This window comes from Sceloporus undulatus, chromosome 5, assembly GCF_019175285.1.
Source record: "Sceloporus undulatus isolate JIND9_A2432 ecotype Alabama chromosome 5, SceUnd_v1.1, whole genome shotgun sequence".
In the NCBI taxonomy this organism is placed as follows: domain Eukaryota; kingdom Metazoa; phylum Chordata; class Lepidosauria; order Squamata; family Phrynosomatidae; genus Sceloporus; species Sceloporus undulatus.
The window spans coordinates 13432731-13450049 of record NC_056526.1 but is presented as its reverse complement, the minus strand read 5'-3'; the positions used below and the strand labels follow the sequence as shown (position 1 = coordinate 13450049).

Sequence of the window (17319 nt, the reverse complement as noted above, 5' to 3'; positions counted from 1 at the left end):
TAGTTTTATCATGCCACTTTGTTGTTGTTGTTGTTGTTGTTGTTGTTATGTACCTTCTAGTCGATGGCGAATCATGGTGACTGTGTGGATGAGAACCAGACTCCCTATTTTCCACTGTTGTTCTTAGGCCCATGACCTTCTAAATAGAGTTCATCCATCTAGCATTCAGTCTTCCTCTCTTTCTACCTCCCTACACTTTCCCCAGCATTATTGCATTTACTGATGAGTTATGACTTCTCATGATGTGGCCCAAGTATGACAGCATCAGTTTGATCATCTTGGCTTCCAGGGAGATTTCAGCTTGATCTTTTCTAGGACCCATTTGTTAGTCTTTTTGACCATTCACAGTATTCTCAGTGCTCTTCTCCACAACACATCTCAAAAGCATTTATTTTCTTCTTATCCACTTTCGTCACTGTCCAGCTCTCACATCCGTATGTGGTAATGCAGAATACAGTGGCTTGGATAATTCCAACCTTAGTGCTCAGTTGTATATCTTTACACTTAAGGATCTTGTCTAGATCTTTCCTAGCTGCCCTCCCTGATTACTACTCTTCTTCTAATCTCTTGACTGCCATCACCATTCTGATCACTGTTTAATCCAAGGTATAGGAACTCTTTTACTATTTTTATTTTTACTATTTAAACACTTTTAAATTATTAGATTACTTTAAATTAAATGTAATTTAATGTGTTAAATACTATTAAATTATTACTATTGCCATTACTATTGTAATCTTTTAGTATTTCTACTACATTCCACTTTAACTATCTTGATTTCATGCTACAGAATTCTGTTATTTGCAGTTTGGGAGCAGTACTTAGAATTCTCAGCCAAAGCGTTTTAAGTGCCTTCTGAAACAACTGTCAAATCAGAACAGTTGGAGTCTAAGGAAGATATATATATATATATTAGTATTTCTCACATACAACCGTGGTTATTTTTTAAGCCTGATTGTAGGAAGCCATTTTCCATCATATTTGAAAGCAGCTGGCAAGTTTAGGGTAAGTTGCTCAATTTTCTTCTAAAGTGACATCGTGGCATCCAAAAATACGGCCAATGTTTTTTGCAGAGCTAAAGGCATTCGAGACTTCCTTGTGGGATTTTACTTGGGACACTGCATGCCAGACTAGACATATTCTTCTGTCTGCTCTAGCAGGGTTCATGTTCTTCAAGGCATTTCTTTGGCCAAGAGAAACAGTCATAACTGAAATCTGTTAAATTACATGTCTGTTTGCAGTCGGACATTGAATCTGCCTAAGGGCAGCAAGGCTTTGGAACTTGGCAGTGAAAATTCATGCTATCCAGAAACGATGTCTCACAATCAGTGAGAGGGACCTCTTGTGTAACCTCTCTAGCTTGTTGAGTGTGTTTGTGTGCTTTTAAAGCCTGCATCTCTGGTTGGCAAACAGATCCAGGCATCATCATTCAGTGCTGGCTTATTATTTGAGCATTTCCATGGCAACTCTCACTCTTGGCTTTCTGATCGTGCAGAGATTTACTCGCAGGTTGCTTTGTGTGCTGGGAAGGGTTGATGCTGTGGCCCACAAAAGAAAACAAGCAAAACACAGGTTTTGCTTGATGACTTGGATGAGTACAAAGCTGCAAACGGGTGCTGAGCAGAGGCACCAAAGTGACATTTTGCACCGGTTCAAATCCAGCAACAATTCAAAACCAGAATTGTAAGCATTTCTGACATCATAGAATCATATGTATGCTTTTTGCACATGTGGTTGAGTCTTAAATTTGGAATTATTCCTTTAAGAGAGGTATCAGAAATGCAGCTGTGCAATTAATTAATTAATTAATTATATAAAAATAGGAGTCAATGACAGAAAGAAGCATGCTTTCCAAGAGGAAGCTTGTTAATTTTGCAAACAAGGGGGATTTTCAATTTGGAATTATTCCTTTAAGTGAGGCGTCAGAAAAAAAACCAGCTGTGCAATTAATTAATAAATTAATTAACCACAGCAACAATAATACTGTAACAGTAACATAAAAAGACAGGAATTGCCCGGAGACCTTCCCTCCGGCGCCCCCTGGCGGCCCTTGAGGGCGGTGCGCTTGGCTGCCTGTGATGCAATCGGAGTGGGCAATTCGCCTTGGGATTGCGAACCCAGCAGAGCTGCAACGTGTCTGGCGAGTGGCTTCTCCTCCTTCCATCGGAGGGTTTGCCTTTGCCTCCAGAGGAGGAGAGACACAGACAGGGAGAGATCGGGATCCGAGAGCTGTTCCATCCCTGTAGGGATCCAGCAAGGCAGCCAAGAGGAGCAAGGACCAAGCCTCTGCCTCTCTCACATCTTCCACCCCCCACACCTTTATATTTTTGGGGAAATTTGGGGGTTGCTGCTTGGCATCCATCGGCATGATGAAGGTAATAGAAATTGGGAAGAAGAGGAGAAGGACCAGGAGGAGGAGGAGGAGGGTGATGTTGGCAGAGAGGGAGCAGAGGAGATGGATGAGCCCTCAAGGAATCCAGCCACGTTTGCAGAATTAGCAAGCTTCCCCTTGGAAAGCATCTTTCTGTCTGGCATTCACTCCTATTTTAATATTGTTGTTGTTGTTGTTGTTGTTGTTGTTGTTGTTAATTGCACAGCTGTGTTTCTGATACCTCCCCTAAAGGAATGATTCCAAATTAAGGATCCAGCCACAAGCCTACTCTTCGAAAGCATGATTCTTTCTGTTATTAACTCCTATTTTTATATTATTATTATTATTATTATTATTATTATTAATTGCACAGCTGTATTTCTGATACCTCCCCTAAAGGAGTAATTCCAAATTGAGGATCCAGCCAGGACTACAAAATTAGCAAGCTTCCCCTTGGAAAGCATGATTCTTTCTGGCATTCATTCTTATTTTTTATATTATTATTAATATTATTATTTATTTATTGCACAGCTGTGTTTCTGATACCTCCCCTAAAGGAATAATTTCAAATTAAGAATCTAGCCATGTTAGCTTCCTCTTGGATTCTTTCTATCATTAACTCCTCTTATTATAACTATTATTATTAATCATTATTCTCCTATTTATTTACTTTTTACACAGTTGTTTCTTATACCTCCCCTAAAAGAATAATTCCAAATTGAGAATCCAGCAAGCTTCCTTTTGGAAAGCAAGGAGTCATTAACTCCTCCTATTATTGCTATTAATAATAATAATAATAATAATAATAATTGCACAGCTGTCTTTCTGATACCTCTCCTACAGGAATTATTCCAAACCAAAGATGCTCTGTTTTCCCAGAAAATCAAGAGAATCAAAAGGGAAGAGGATCAATAAATGGTTTTCCTTCTACATCAGGGGAGAATTTTTGTAAATCTCTTTAGGAGTGGAGGAGGCTATAGATGTTTTGTTTTGTTAAGGCTGTGTGTGGTTGGATTTTAGGGATTAATTCCATTTTTCCTTCCTCTCTTGCATTTTAAAATGTCTGAGGTTTTTCGGGGTGTCTTTTTCTTTTTGGCAGGCATCTTGTCTCTCCAAAATAGGGAGGAGGTGGTTCAGTGCCACCTTTTTCCCACCCCCTGGACCCCAGATTTAGCAATGGAAAGGCTGGAAGGGAGAAACATGACCTGATGACCACAAGGCCATTCCTCCTTCGGGCTGTGAAGGAGGACTTAAAGTCAGTGGCTGGAACTGGGGTTTGGTTCTGGTCCTTGGATGTGAGGTTTTCTGTGCCTTCTCTCTCCCCTGAACCCATGTTGTGTTTAAAGGGCACGAGAGTTTATTTATAGATCATTGCAAATCAATGTGCATGGCTCCCGAATCAGGTCAAAGAGGCAGCAGTGAAGGAGAAAGCAGCTGGCGTAAATGGAAGACGTGAGTTTTTCCTCTGCTGATCCTTCAGAGGTTTCCTTCCCCTTCCAGATGTGCTCTGTTTCTTGTTTTTTTTTTCCTCATGCATTCCCTTCCCTTCCTTGAAATGGCCGGAAAGGGTTTCTCTTCTGTAGCACCCAGGCTGATTTCTGACCCCAGAGGATGATGGTGATGATGTTGATGATTTTGAGGATGGGTGAACAGCTGCACTCCCAGAAGTCTTGTTGTGGCGTTCCTTCAAGTCATTTCGGACTTATGGCAACCTATCGTGGGGTATTCTTGGCAAATTTCCTCAGAGGGGGTTTGCTCTTGCCATCCTCTGAGACTGAGAGAGTGTGATGTGCCCAAGGTCATCCATGGCCAAACCAGGATTCGAACCCTGGTCTCCAGAGTCCTAGTCCAATGCTCAAACTACTATGCCACACTGGCTCCGAAGCTTTGGAGTGGGGAGAATCATTGGCAATGAAGACTAGGGAACAGCTGGAATTTCCACCAGTGTGCAGACATCCGTGGAACATATTGCTAGTGAAAAGGTCAGAGCGAAGTTGCGTATGTGAGTGTGTCACCTGCTGCTGGCAAGATGGGACATGGAAAGCCAAGGCCATGGATATGACTCACTTTTCTTGTGGAAGGATTGCTCAAGACCAGGGGTAGGCAACCCTTTTGAGCTGAGGGCCGGGTTGCTGTCCCTCAGACAACTGGGGGGCTGAAGCCCAAAAATAAATAATTAAATAATTTTTTTAAAAAAATTAAATAAATAAATAAACCAGGACAAATGTAGGACAAAATTTTCAAATGGAGGGCATTTTTTACATAAAAAATGGAGGACACGCAAAAAAAATTGCTGATTTTTTAAAAAATGTTAAGATAAATGCATGTTTCTGAGGCTTCTATAGACAGTTGCCCCACCATGCCCCTTGCGCGAGACGCCAAAGGCCCCGGCGGCAGTCGGCGGCGGGACCGGGCTGGGGCCGGTCCCAAGGCCTCGCCGGGCCGCATCCGGCCCGCGGGCCGCAGGTTGCCTACCCCTGCTCAAGACAGTCCTATCCACTGCTCCTAAACTAGACCAGTTTTACCACATTGGTTGGAAATGAAGGTTACCAATTTTTGCCTCCAGCAGCTCACAGTGTTGTTGTGTTGATCATAGCTGTTGGACATGTGTTAAGTTGCAAAAGCTCCCCTGGCACACACCGGCTTCATCTCCAAGCCAACAACAACAACCCTTCCTCTACACTGGGCTGCTTTCATGAAGCTGGGAGTCAAAGCTAGAGCAGCTGAAAAGAAACCTGCACAATGTAGGATGGAGAAGTAGGAACTGCAACAAAATGTTGAAGTGTGATGAGCTTCTGTACAGAATTTATCTAGTCATGCTCTTTTCCATGATACTCCAATCCCTCTATCTATCCGTCTATCTCACGCTTTCCCTGACCAGCATTAGTTAGCATTCTGTTTGATTCATATTGGGCAGTTTGGAGGCATTTTCTTACTTGTTTCCCTCCTAGATCTTGGGATCACCCTCCAAGTTTGCTGCTGCTGCTGCTGATTGTTGTTGTTGTTGTTTCCACTTTCTCCCCAAAATTGGGACTCAAACTAGCTCATAATTGATACCATAGCTTTGTGCGTAGATGATGCTGTTATGACCACCTAAGGATTGGCATTTGGAGGATGAGTTCTCTGTTAGCATCAGTGTTTCTGTATCCTGCTGTCTTCAACAGATGAACAAGACAAGAGCTTGGGAAAGTTATGTTTTTGGACCACAACTTCCAGAGTTCTCCAGCCAGCAACGTGGCTGGAGAGTTCTGGGAGCTGTAGTCCAAAAAAGGTAAAATTTCTAAGAAACAAGAGTGGTGCTGGACAAATCTTGAAGGAGTGCTTTAAAGTGGAAGAACATGCTGCCAAACAGGATGCTACCTTCCAGGTAGTCTTTGTCAGTTTGTTGTAGATGAGTGACCTTTAGCATAGCTTAATGCAAACCTAAGACCCTTTCACACTGGACAATTATGATTCTACTTGAACTCTCATGGTGACATCCCATGGAATCGTGGGATTTGCAGGATAGTGCAGGCCATTGAGAATTCTTGGACAGAGAGTGCTAGTGCTTCACTGAACTCCAGTACAAAGCCTAGAATTCCACAGGATGTCATGGCATTTAAACTGGGATCACAGTGCTGTAACTGTGTAGTATGGAAGGCTCCTAGCCATGGCAGAAAGGTTTGTTTAGGTCAATGATGAGGAGCCAAAGGTTCTTCAAATGTGGTATTACTATTCCCATCAGGCCCAGTCAGCATGGTCAGGTATCATGGGACTTGTAGTGTGGGGCGCCACATGTTCCCACCCCTAGCTTAAGTCTGTCCATATTTCCATGAAGTGGTGGAATGGATTGTACCAGTTTAGAGCAACTATAGCAAGTATGATTTTGGAGTGCTGCCCAATATATGAAAGTATTCTGCTAATAGAGTACATAACAAGGAGTTCTTGCTCCAGGTTTTCGAGTTACAGTAATGTTCTCCTCCAAGACACTCAATTCCATTCCTTGCCCCACTTGTTTTTTCCATACCGCTCCTAGCAAAACATTGAAGATGTTCTTCTTTGGGCTGTTTTGAGTGTTTTTCCTTGCCCTTTCAGTTGGAGGAAAAAATACAGTAGAGGCATTCAGTAGCACCTTTGAGCCTAACTGGGGAAAAGAAACATCTAGCATAAGCTTTTGTGGACTAGAGTCCCCTTCACCAGATGTATGACTGGAGCCTCTGTTTACAGACATATGTACATGCGTGTGTGTATGAGCATGTGAAAGGGAGAGAGAGAGAGAAAGAAAAAGAAAGAGAAACATAATGGAAATTTAAATAAACGTTGGTATCAAACAAGACTGTCTTGTTTGTCCAATATAGAATATTGATGGTGGTGTTGGGGCATTGCTGACAGAGGATGGCATAGACAGTGGACCCTTCCCATTTGGAGGAGTTTGGTTCTGGGACCCCACACAGATAGCAAAAATACCGTATAGTTGCAACCCTTATTATTCAGTGGTGGTGACACGCACATGAATGTTTCAGCACATCTGCTTGCTCACACCACCACCCACTGAATAAAATGTGTGGTGATCAGTGGGTAGTGAAATCCACAATTGCCAGCCCACCAATACGGAGGATCCATTGTATCACATTAGAAGATGAGCAAGTGAATGAGCCTCTGATGTTGTGGGTAACATTATCATGCCCTTTAATGTTGTCATCCTAGTAGGCGTGGAGCCAGAGTTGACATCTGGGTTTGTAACAAGGTCTTGTTCCTGTCTTTCTCTATCCATGTTATATGCTTTGTTATTGGTGAATAGTTTTAAAAATTGCTTAAATTCATCAATGATTTTAAGGTGATGACTTTCTATACTGGCTAACTCTTTGACTACTACTACATGGGGAAATAAATAGTTGCACTGCTTCAAACGTTAGGAATTCTTTCTGATACTTCTATTTTGAGTGATGTTGTTTTAGCTATATATTAGGCATTCCTGAATGCCAGTAATAGAGGGAACAATTAAAGAATATGTCAAGAAAGCAGGGACTTTATAGCCATGCATGAGTGTAGCTCTGAGATTTGGTGGAAGGATTGTTGTTGTTGTGTGCCTTCTATTATTTCTTACTTAAAGCAACCCTAGCATGGGATTTCTCCGCTAAGGCATACTTATTATTGCTGCCATGATATGAAGTGAAACCACAAAGAAGGGGGATGCATTTTCTTCTGCTTTCCCCCTTCTATTTGAGTGCATACACTTATCACTTTCGGTGGAAAGATGGTAAGAATTTCATAGCTTTTTACTAGCAGAGATTAAAGCAGGGAGCTTGGTTGTGGCTAAGGGAGAGAGATGGGACTTAATTTTTAAATTAGCCATATAAATAAGGAAATCATATACATCAAACCACTACCCCACACTGGCTCCGCACAAGGACATAGTGAGAATAAAATAGGTGGAGGATTGCTGTTTCTACCTCCTTGAGCTCATGGGAAGAAATGTGGGAAGTTAATGTAAGTTAATTAACTTGCAATTTGGTTCTGACTCAAACAGTACATGTTAATTGAATTCCGTGTTTCAGAGCCAACGATCCAAAAAAGATGCAGTTGCAGCCAGATACAGCCAATCCCAATGAGTTGGGTTTTATTTCAAAGGTTTCATTAATAGCTGTTTGCAGCAGCAATACTAACCCTGGTACTGTGACTACATTCTTCTGTGTCAACAATACCAAGAAGTTGCATGGAAGTGGTTGGGACTTTCTGCCCGCAACTGGTATTTAATTACAAGATAAAATAGACTGGAGAGGTTGCCTGAAGGTGTTTGCAAAAGAAATGGTAATTCTTCCTGTTGAGCTATGGCCTTTCGTAACATCCTTGAAGAACAAGGATGAGCGACAGTATCCCGATATGACTGGACTGAATCTCCCATGAGTCGTAACAAGTTGTAGTTAGTGGTAGGTATACTGGGAGTTGTAGCCCAACAACATCTGGAGTGGAGAGATGTTGTCTGAAGTCTATGAAAGCCCATGCTGCCAATTTTTTTCTTTCAGTTAGTCTCAAAGGTGCTACAAGATCTCTCCACGTACTGATTCTACAGGCTAACATGGCTATATCTTTGAACATCTGGAGGAAGGAAGGAAGGAAGGAAGGAAGGAAGGAAGGAAGGAGAGAGAAAGAGGGAAGAAAAGAGACTACCATATCTATGTATTTAAATGCTACTAACTATCAGTATCCAAAAACGGAAGTGCAGTGTTGTAATGCTGCAGAAATCATCCTTTCATAGTAATGATAAATGGTTTAAAAGGGATGCATACAGACCCTCTGCAGTATAGGTTGTACTGTATATACTCATGTATAAGTCTAGAAATTTGAGTTAAAAAATTGACCCAAAAAACCTGGGTCTACTTATCCACGGGTCAATGCAAGTGCTGTACTTTAACTAAGAATAGGATCCATCTCCCTCTCTGAGGAGAGGTAAAATCTTAGTCTATCCTGGGAAAACCTAAAAGAAGCGCCAACCTCCTCTATTCTTTCCATTTTTGTGCTGCTTCTGGTCTTTTTGAATGCTTGGATAGGAAAATAGCAGCATTCTTTGGCATCATTTTCCTTTCCTTCGTTTTTTACATCCTTTGTTGCATGCCCCTGAGTTTTACCCTTGACTTATACATGGGTCATATCAAAATTCATAATTTTGGCCCCAAAACCTGCCCTTGACTTATACATGAGGTCAGCTTATAGTCGAGTATATATGGTACATTTAATGTGTAGACTTGAGGTTGGGAGAATCACTTTTGTTAAGCTTGATATTCACCTTTGTTGATGTCCACCTTTGTTTTTCTATTGTTTGGGGAGACAGAAACCTTGTTGGTCTTTTTCAAGTCACCCAGAGATTCAGTAGTAGATCCTGCTCCAGATCTGACTTCCCCCAACTTAGAATCATAGAATCATAGAGTTGGAAGAGACCACAAAAAAATCTATTTAAAAAAAACTGTTCCGGGTTACGAATGTTTTTTCGGGTAACGAAAAATTTTTTGGTGCTTTTCGGCGCTATTTCACACCAAATCGCGGCTTTTCCCCATTAGCGCCTATGGCTTTTTCGGCTTACGAAGCCTTTCGGGTTACGAAAGCGGCGGCGGAACGAATTATTTTCGTAACCCGGGGCACCACTGTATCTGACTTCTCCCAACTTAGAATCATAGAATCATAGAGTTGGAAGAGACCACAAGGGTCATCCAGTCCAACCCCCTGCCATGCAGGAACTCTCACTCAAAGCATCCCCGACAGATGGCCATCCAGCCTCTGTTTAAAGACCTCTAAGGAAGGAGACTCCACTACACTCCAAGGAAGTATCCTCCACTGTCGAACAGCCCTTACTGTCAGGAGGTTCCTCCTAATGTTGAGGTGGAATCTCTTTTCCTGTAGCTTGCAGCAAGTAAAGGAATGCAATTTGTCCATAAATCATTGTGGGTTTCTTGGCATACCCCACACATTATAACACTAGCATAGTGGTTTGAGCATTGGACTATGACTCAGGAGATCAGGGTTCCAATCCCAGCTTGGCCATGGAAATCCATTGGGTGACTTTGGACAAGCACATACCCTCAGCCTCAGAGGAAGGCAATGGCAAACCTCCTCTGAAGAAACTTGCCAAGAAAACTCCATAATTAGTTTGCTTTAGGGTCTCTCTCTCTCTCTCTCTCTCTCTCTCTCTCTCTCAAACACACACACACTCCCCCAGCCTCATGGGGGCTCTTTCAGCTAGTTCATCAAGTTTCCTTTCTGATTCCCACACTACATTCCAATATTCATTCATATGATTATCTATTCCCCCTGACTTTAGGCATCACCCTTCCCCCTGCCTTTGTCCCCCAATGACTATCATTAAAACTGAACTTGTCACCTTATTTCCATATCCATAAATGTTTGCATTCCTATGTCATTCTCTCACACTGCTTATCTTGGTGTGCCCCTGGACCCTACATTCCACCACATCCAAGTGAGAAAGTAGGCCTTGTTCCCACTATGTTTAAATTGGGATCGGGATCCAGGTTAAAGGGGCATGGTTCCCACTAAATCCGATTTTAGAAATGAATTCAGAAAGGGAGGCCTTGCCTTTTCTCCTTTTTTGCCCATTTAACCTGCGTCAAAAAGATGCTGGTTTTTTGCAGTGTTTTTTGGGATTCAAATCCACCCTGGTTCCCACTGGCAGTCCGTCCCATCCCGTCTCTGGCTTCTCCTGGCCCCAAAATCCCTGGTCCAGCCTCCTTACCGGCTTCTTTGGCTGCTGACCGGCTTCCCTGCGCTTTTTAAAAAATTTCTCACAGCTGGGGAGATGAGAAGGAGGTTGCAGAGAAGCCGGAAGCCTTTTGACCTCCTTCCTGGCTTTCCCCAGGCTTCTCTACAACCTCCTTCCAGCGTCCCTGGCCACGGGAAATTTTACAAAAGGCACAGGGAAGCTGGCCAGTGGCCAAAGAAGCCAGTAAGGAGGCTGGACCAGGGATTTTGGGGTCAGGAGAGGCCAGAGACGGGCCAGGCTAACAAGCTGTCCCCACTTGCTGATTTCCTGAACTGATTCCTGAAACTGGCGCAAACATAATGGGAACTATGTTTTTTCAGAACCGGTTTCAGGAATCGGTTCAGGAAACAGATTTTCCAGTAAGTGGGAATGGGCCCCTAGGAAGTCTGAGAAAGCTCATGCTACTAGTTTCTTTCTTTCCGTTAGTCTCAAAGATGCTACAAGACCCCTTTACACTATGATACCTGAGTTAAAGTTATGCCAGCATTGTATGGTGATTTGAGCATTGGACTATGCCTCTGGAGACCAGGGTTCAAATGCTGGCTCAACCATCTAAACCTACTGGAGGACCTTGGGCAAGTTATACTCTCTCAGCCTCAGAGGATGGCAATGGCAAACGCCCTGTGATGAAACTTGCCAAGAAAACTCTGTGATAGGTCCACCTTAGGGTCACTGAAAGTCTGAAATGACTTGAAGGCACACAATACACACACGCACATGCCCTTGCCAAGGAAACCCCTTGATAGGGTTGCCTTATAGTTGCCATAAGTCAGAAACAACTTGAAGGCATGCAACAACAACAACCTCAGTTGAACATCCACATAGAGAAACACTTTACCTTTGCTTTTCAAATGTTGAGGACTAATAATGAAGAAAGCTGTTGTCTTCTTGTCTTTTTCACAGTCTTGGCAAGGGATTTATCTGTATATAGTTAGAATGAATAGATGGAACTAGCTTATTCTGATCTATTAGGGCATTGCCATTAAGAGGAACTGCCTAATGGCCAGGTGGTTTGATAGTGGAACAGGCTGCCTCAGGAAGTAGTGAGCTCTCCTTTGCTAGAGGTATTTCAGAGCAAGCTGGGTGGCTATCTGTCAGGAATAATGTGGCTGCATAATTTCAGCACAGCATTGGTCTACGACCTCCAATGTTGCTTTCAAGTTTAGAATTCTATGGTGTTACTCGGGGATAAATTGCATAGAAATATGGTGAGTGCATGATGCTGTTTTATAGTGAGTCATATTATTAGGCCATCTAGATTAGAACTGTGGTCTCCAGCTCTCCAAATAGGACTCCTGGAGATGCTAAAGATTGGAGCTGGGACCTTCTGCATGCAGTGCTGGTGGTACTGCATCTCTTTTCCTAAAAAAAAGATGGGTGCTGGAAATGTTGTTGTTGTTCTTATTCTTCCTGGGTATGCTACATTGTCAGGCCACGCAAGCCTGCATCACATCATTGTATTTATGCATTCAGCTAATTGTGACCCCAGGCACTGAGGCATTGTAATCGCCACCATGGCCTGCAGCAGATACAAGGGATTGGCTCACGTACACAAAGAGGATTTGTGGAAGGACAGAATATCTTTGGGGCAGCATTAACTCCTGTCAAGATAGAGGGTAAAGAACATGGTTGTGGAAATGTCATGCTGCATGTGAAAGCCTCCACTCCTCCAATGGAAGGTATGCATTTTTGGCAGTATATAAAGAGGGGAAGACTCATGCTTGGCATCTTATGTTAGGAACTTAGAAGTGTTTGCCATACCTGTAGGAGTTTGTGAGTAATGTAGTATTGTATCCAAGGATGTATTGTAGACTATGGAAAGAATGCAGTTTGACACCACTTTCATTGCTGTAGCTCCAGCCTATGGGATCCTGGGATTTATAGTTTTACAAGGTCTTAAGCCTTCTTTGCTAAAGAGTGCTGGTGGTTTCACCAAACTACAAATCCCAGGATTCTGTAGGATGGTGCCATGGCAGTTCAAGTGGTGTCAGACTGCACTATTGCTACAGTGTAGATGCACCCCAAGAGCATCAATGGTGAAATCACCACCACACCCCATCCTGTCTCCTTCGCTTATTCTCTTCATGCAGAACATGGAAACTTGGAAATAATTCAATGCAAGTAATTATTGAATTAAATAACTTCAAGTAATTTCTTCAAATAATGATACAAATAATACACAAAAATGGGAATAACAAGGAGTTAATGGTGGTCATTACAATGTCAACTTTCAGAGTGTATCTGTACTACACTGATGTACACCTTGATACCAGTTTTATTGTAACAGCTCCATCATGTGGAATCTTGGGATCTGTAGCTGGGTTTGAAGTACACAGAATGCTTGCAGTTGGTTGACATACAGAAACAGAGTACAGTACTGAACTGGATTTTGATCTGATCCAGTGGGGCATATACAGCATGCTCCTCACATTCTTTCCAGGGATAAAGAGAAGCTGTGGGTATTTTATTGGGAAAACATCTCTTTATCAGTGTGGCATAGTGATTTGAGTGTTGGACTGCGACTCTGGAGATTGGGGTTCAACTCCCACTCAGCCGTGGAAACTACTAGATGACCTTGAGGAAGTCACATTCTCTCAGCCTCAGGGGAAGGCAATGGCAAACTTCTTCTGAACAAATCCTGCCAAGACAACCCTATGATAGGTTCGGCTTAGGGTTTTCAGGAGTCAGAAATGACTTGAAGGCACACAATGCACACTATCAAATGTAAGGGTTGTGGGTACCTAAAAAGGGACCTTCTTGGTAACGGCGCCTAATCTTAGTAATGGCAGCTAATCTTGGTAATTCATTTCTTTGGAATGCCTTTATGGCTCCTTCTCTGCTCATATTTTTATGAGCCACAAGGTCTGGTTTGTTCAACAGTCCTGTAGGCTTAATCCTGGCTGATAGTATGAACGACATTCTTGCAATCAATCAATCAATCAAAAATCAACCAATCAGTCAATGTTTATTGATTAGCTCTTAGGCCATCTCAAAATAACACAAAAACAGGTAAAGCAAGCTATAAAATTCTATAGAAGTTCTATAGAAATTAGAAAAAGCTAAAATATAATAAATCTAAAATATGGATAAAATACCATATAGATACATAGGTAAGTACAATACCCAAAAATGAAACAAGAGTTATAAAACTGATTATAAAAATCTATATACAGTAAAAGGTTCAAAATACAGAAATGGGTAAAAGAGAGAGAGAGAAAAAAAGTTACAGCTTTAAAATAATAATACATAAAATGAAAGACGGAGCATCAGTCATGCACCAAAATTGCTCATCACCTCTACAGTTTACCCCAATTTTCCCCACATATCTAGCTCTCAACTGTATTTGCTTTATACAGAAACTGAGCTGTGGTAGTAGATATTTTTGAATCTTGACCACTCATGAAGTATGAAGTTCTGACATGGGTATCTCAGAACATTGATCGTTTGATATAGGGACCAAGATACTCGTCTCTTTCCTGCAGGTATAAATTACACTTGAACAGAATATGAGCTAAATCCTCAATTTCTCAGTCTCCACAAATACAAGTTTGCTCATTGTAAGGAATACCATTAAATCTTCCATATCTTACCATGGTGTCAAGCTGATCAAATCTAGCTTGAGTAAATGCCTCCTTCAGGTATTTTGGCATTTGTATTTTTAGATATTTTGCTCATTGTAAAGTGCATTTAAATCGGCTCAGCCATTTTAAATCACCTACCTTACTAAGGGTGGCTATATCTTTTTGGGCCTTGATATCCTGGATTCTCTGTCTCGCACCCTTTTTTGCTTGATCATTAACTGTGCAAGTTACAGGAAGACAACAGCTCATTATAAAGTTTGTTATTTGCATAAACCAAGAGGACTGAAGATGGCATTGGGACTGTTCTAAGAGACATAATCTTGGTAGTCTATCTGGCTCCATTTCATTGATTTTACACCAGTAGTTAAACACTTTGATTTTGGCTTGCGAATAAACAGAATACAGTGGGCCCTCTCTTTACGCGGGGGATCCGTTCTGGACCCCCCTGCATAAGGGAAAATGCGTGTATACTCACGCCTGATAGGAAAGAATGGGGCACGTGCATGTGGGGCGGTGTGATGTGTGTGCGCAGGTGCACATGCCATTGTTTAGATTGTCACATGGTTTCCGCATAAGCAGGAAGTCGCGTATAGTATGCTGCATTTGGCGCGGGCGCAGTGTATAGTTCTAGTTCAGCTCTAAAATCAGCCGCAGATGTCCTCTTAACTACACCCAATATACATCTCAGATGTTGAGACTGTGCTAGTTCTACTACTGAAATAGTATTTAGACCCCAAACTTCTGCTGCGTATAAAAGCATAGGTGTAACCTTAGCTTTACATACATTAATTATTGGGGGTTAGAGAGCCAGGGTACTTGTGAGCTTTTAGTTTAAGTATGAGATTCAAACAAGCCTTTGAACTCCTTTGATGATGGCATGACCAGGATCCATTTTCTGAGAATGTTACACCTAGATAGGGGGTGCTCTTTACTTGATCTGTTGGCTTGCCCTCTAATTGCCATCTATGTCTCTGCGTTCGTTTACCAAATACCATTATGTTTGATTTAGATTTGTTAATAGTTAAAAAATTATTCTGACAATGACTAAGTTTTTTTAACAGTCTCCGCATACCTACTTGCGAGTATGATAATAATATCATATCATCAGCAGAAAGCAAAGTGTTAGAAGGAGTATGTAGGACTGTTGGCATATGGACTGCAGAATCTTTCATTTCAGATGGCAGGTCATTAATATACAAATTAAATAACAAGGGAGCTAATAAGCACCCTTGTCTTACCCCATTTTATGTATCGATTTTATTTGTCATGGCTCCATTTAATGCAAATCTCACTCTCAAACAGGTACCTGTATAAATGACTTTGATTAATAACAACAATTGCAATTCAATTTTAAGATCAATCAGTTTGTTCCATAAAATTTCTTTATTCACTGTATCAAATGCTGCAGAAAGATCTATGAAAGCAGCATATGGATGTTTTCTTTTGCTGGTATATTTGACAAACATTCTTGCTATCACGTTCAGCCTAAATTTGAACAGAGTATGGGGAAAAATAAAATCCCTTTTGTGGGACCTCTGGGAATGTTCTTTAGGATGACAGTACACTGAAAGAATTCCAGAAGGCATGCTGGAATTTTCAAGATGGATTCAGCACAAAGTGCTGTAATTTTATTCCTTTTAGGCTTGCATGGCCTCTGAATGTTTGTTTGTTTGATTATTCATTTGATTTATATTCCATCTTTCTTCCAAATGAAACACAAAGTGGCTTACAATATACGTTAAAACAGAACTTCTAAAACAATATAGAGTAGAAAATGTTTTTTAAAGCATTAAACTATCACTCCAATTAAAGCACTAGTTTTTAAGACATTAGCTTAAAAAAATTAAATCACATGTTAAAAACAGCACACCTAACTGCACAGCCCTGTAAACCTGGGCTGCCTGTCTAGGGATGCCATATCCTGCCTGTAGGCGGGGCAATCCCGCTTTGGGCAGCGCCATCCCGGTCCGGTTTGGCGCCAAGACTGGGACGGCACCACCCGCGGCCACCCGAGGTGGCTCTGCGATCGCGGAGTCTTCCAAGGCCTCAGTGAGGCCTGGGAGCGCTTTCCGCAGTTGGAGCTCCAGCCGCGGAGACGCTCCCTCCCAGGCCACAGCGAGGCCTTGGAGGCGGCTCCGCAATCGCGGGGTCCTCCAAGGCCTCCGCGAGGCTGGGGAGGAGGAGGAGGCTGCTTCACACTGCGGCGATTGCCGCGATGCCAAACGGCCCCCGCGCCCTTTCCTGGCCTGGGAGCAGGCCTAGGCTTCTTCCCAAGCCAGGAGGAGGAGGAGGCCGCTTGGCACCGCTGCGATCGTCGCGATGCCAAGCGGCCCCTGTGCCCCTTCTCGGCCTGAGAGGAGGCCGAGGCTTCCTCCCAAGCCGGGGAGGAGGAGGAGGAGGACAAGATTTAAAAATGTAGGACCTTTTTAAAAAAATTTCCTGGCCAGGAAATTAAAAAAAAAAGTCCTACATTTTCTAACCTTGTCCTACATTTGTCCCGGTTTGGAGGTCCTCCCGTATGGCAACCCAATGCCTGTCACACTGCAGAAAGAAAGCAGTTTGATGCCACTTTAACTTCCATGGCTCTTTGCAACGCAATTCTATTATTTGTAGTTTGGTGGAGCACCAGATCTCTCATGCAGGAAAGGCAAAGCTTGTTTTAGTTCTCTGATTGTGTTTGCTTTCTTAATATGGTGTGCCCCTTGTTAATTCTTGGGTCAAAGAAATAGTGCCTGCTCCCCCCAGCCTCCCATGTAGCCTTTAGGGTGGTTTGAGCTGTACAGTTTTAAGGATTACTGAGCTAATAATGCATGTGAAAAGGCTTTGAGCTCTCAAAAAACTGCTATATAAATGCAAAACATTATCTCCCTCATCCAGAGCCGCAAACAAAACAGACTCCAAACACCTCTCAGCTCAACCACAGCTGTGGCTGTGGCAAGAGATGGAATTAACTTGGAAAAGACAGCAATTGCCTTATTTATATGAAATGAGCTTCTCTTACCCTTCTGTTCTCTCAACTCCCCCATACAACTGTCGTAAATCCTCCCAGTTTCCTTGGAATTAATTGCTTTTCTTTTGAAGTATCCATTAAGAAAACCAAGTTACTGAGTTTAAAG

At 42.3% G+C, this 17319-nt stretch overlaps 1 protein-coding gene across 3 annotated transcripts in view; it reads left to right on the top strand.

Moving 5' to 3' along the window:
- Positions 1-2116: 2116 nt before the first annotated feature.
- BCAT1 (branched chain amino acid transaminase 1) overlaps positions 2117-17319 on the top strand; it is a 103777-nt gene continuing 88574 nt past the window's right edge. For 2 of the 3 annotated variants that reach the window (XM_042469276.1, XM_042469273.1), the window contains exon 1: positions 2117-2375. In XM_042469276.1, the coding sequence (XP_042325210.1) occupies positions 2367-2375 (9 nt within the window). In that variant the 5' untranslated portion in view covers positions 2117-2366. Of the gene's footprint in view, positions 2376-3666; positions 3824-17319 lie in introns of those variants that run through there. The other variant, XM_042469274.1, reaches the window with a different exon arrangement.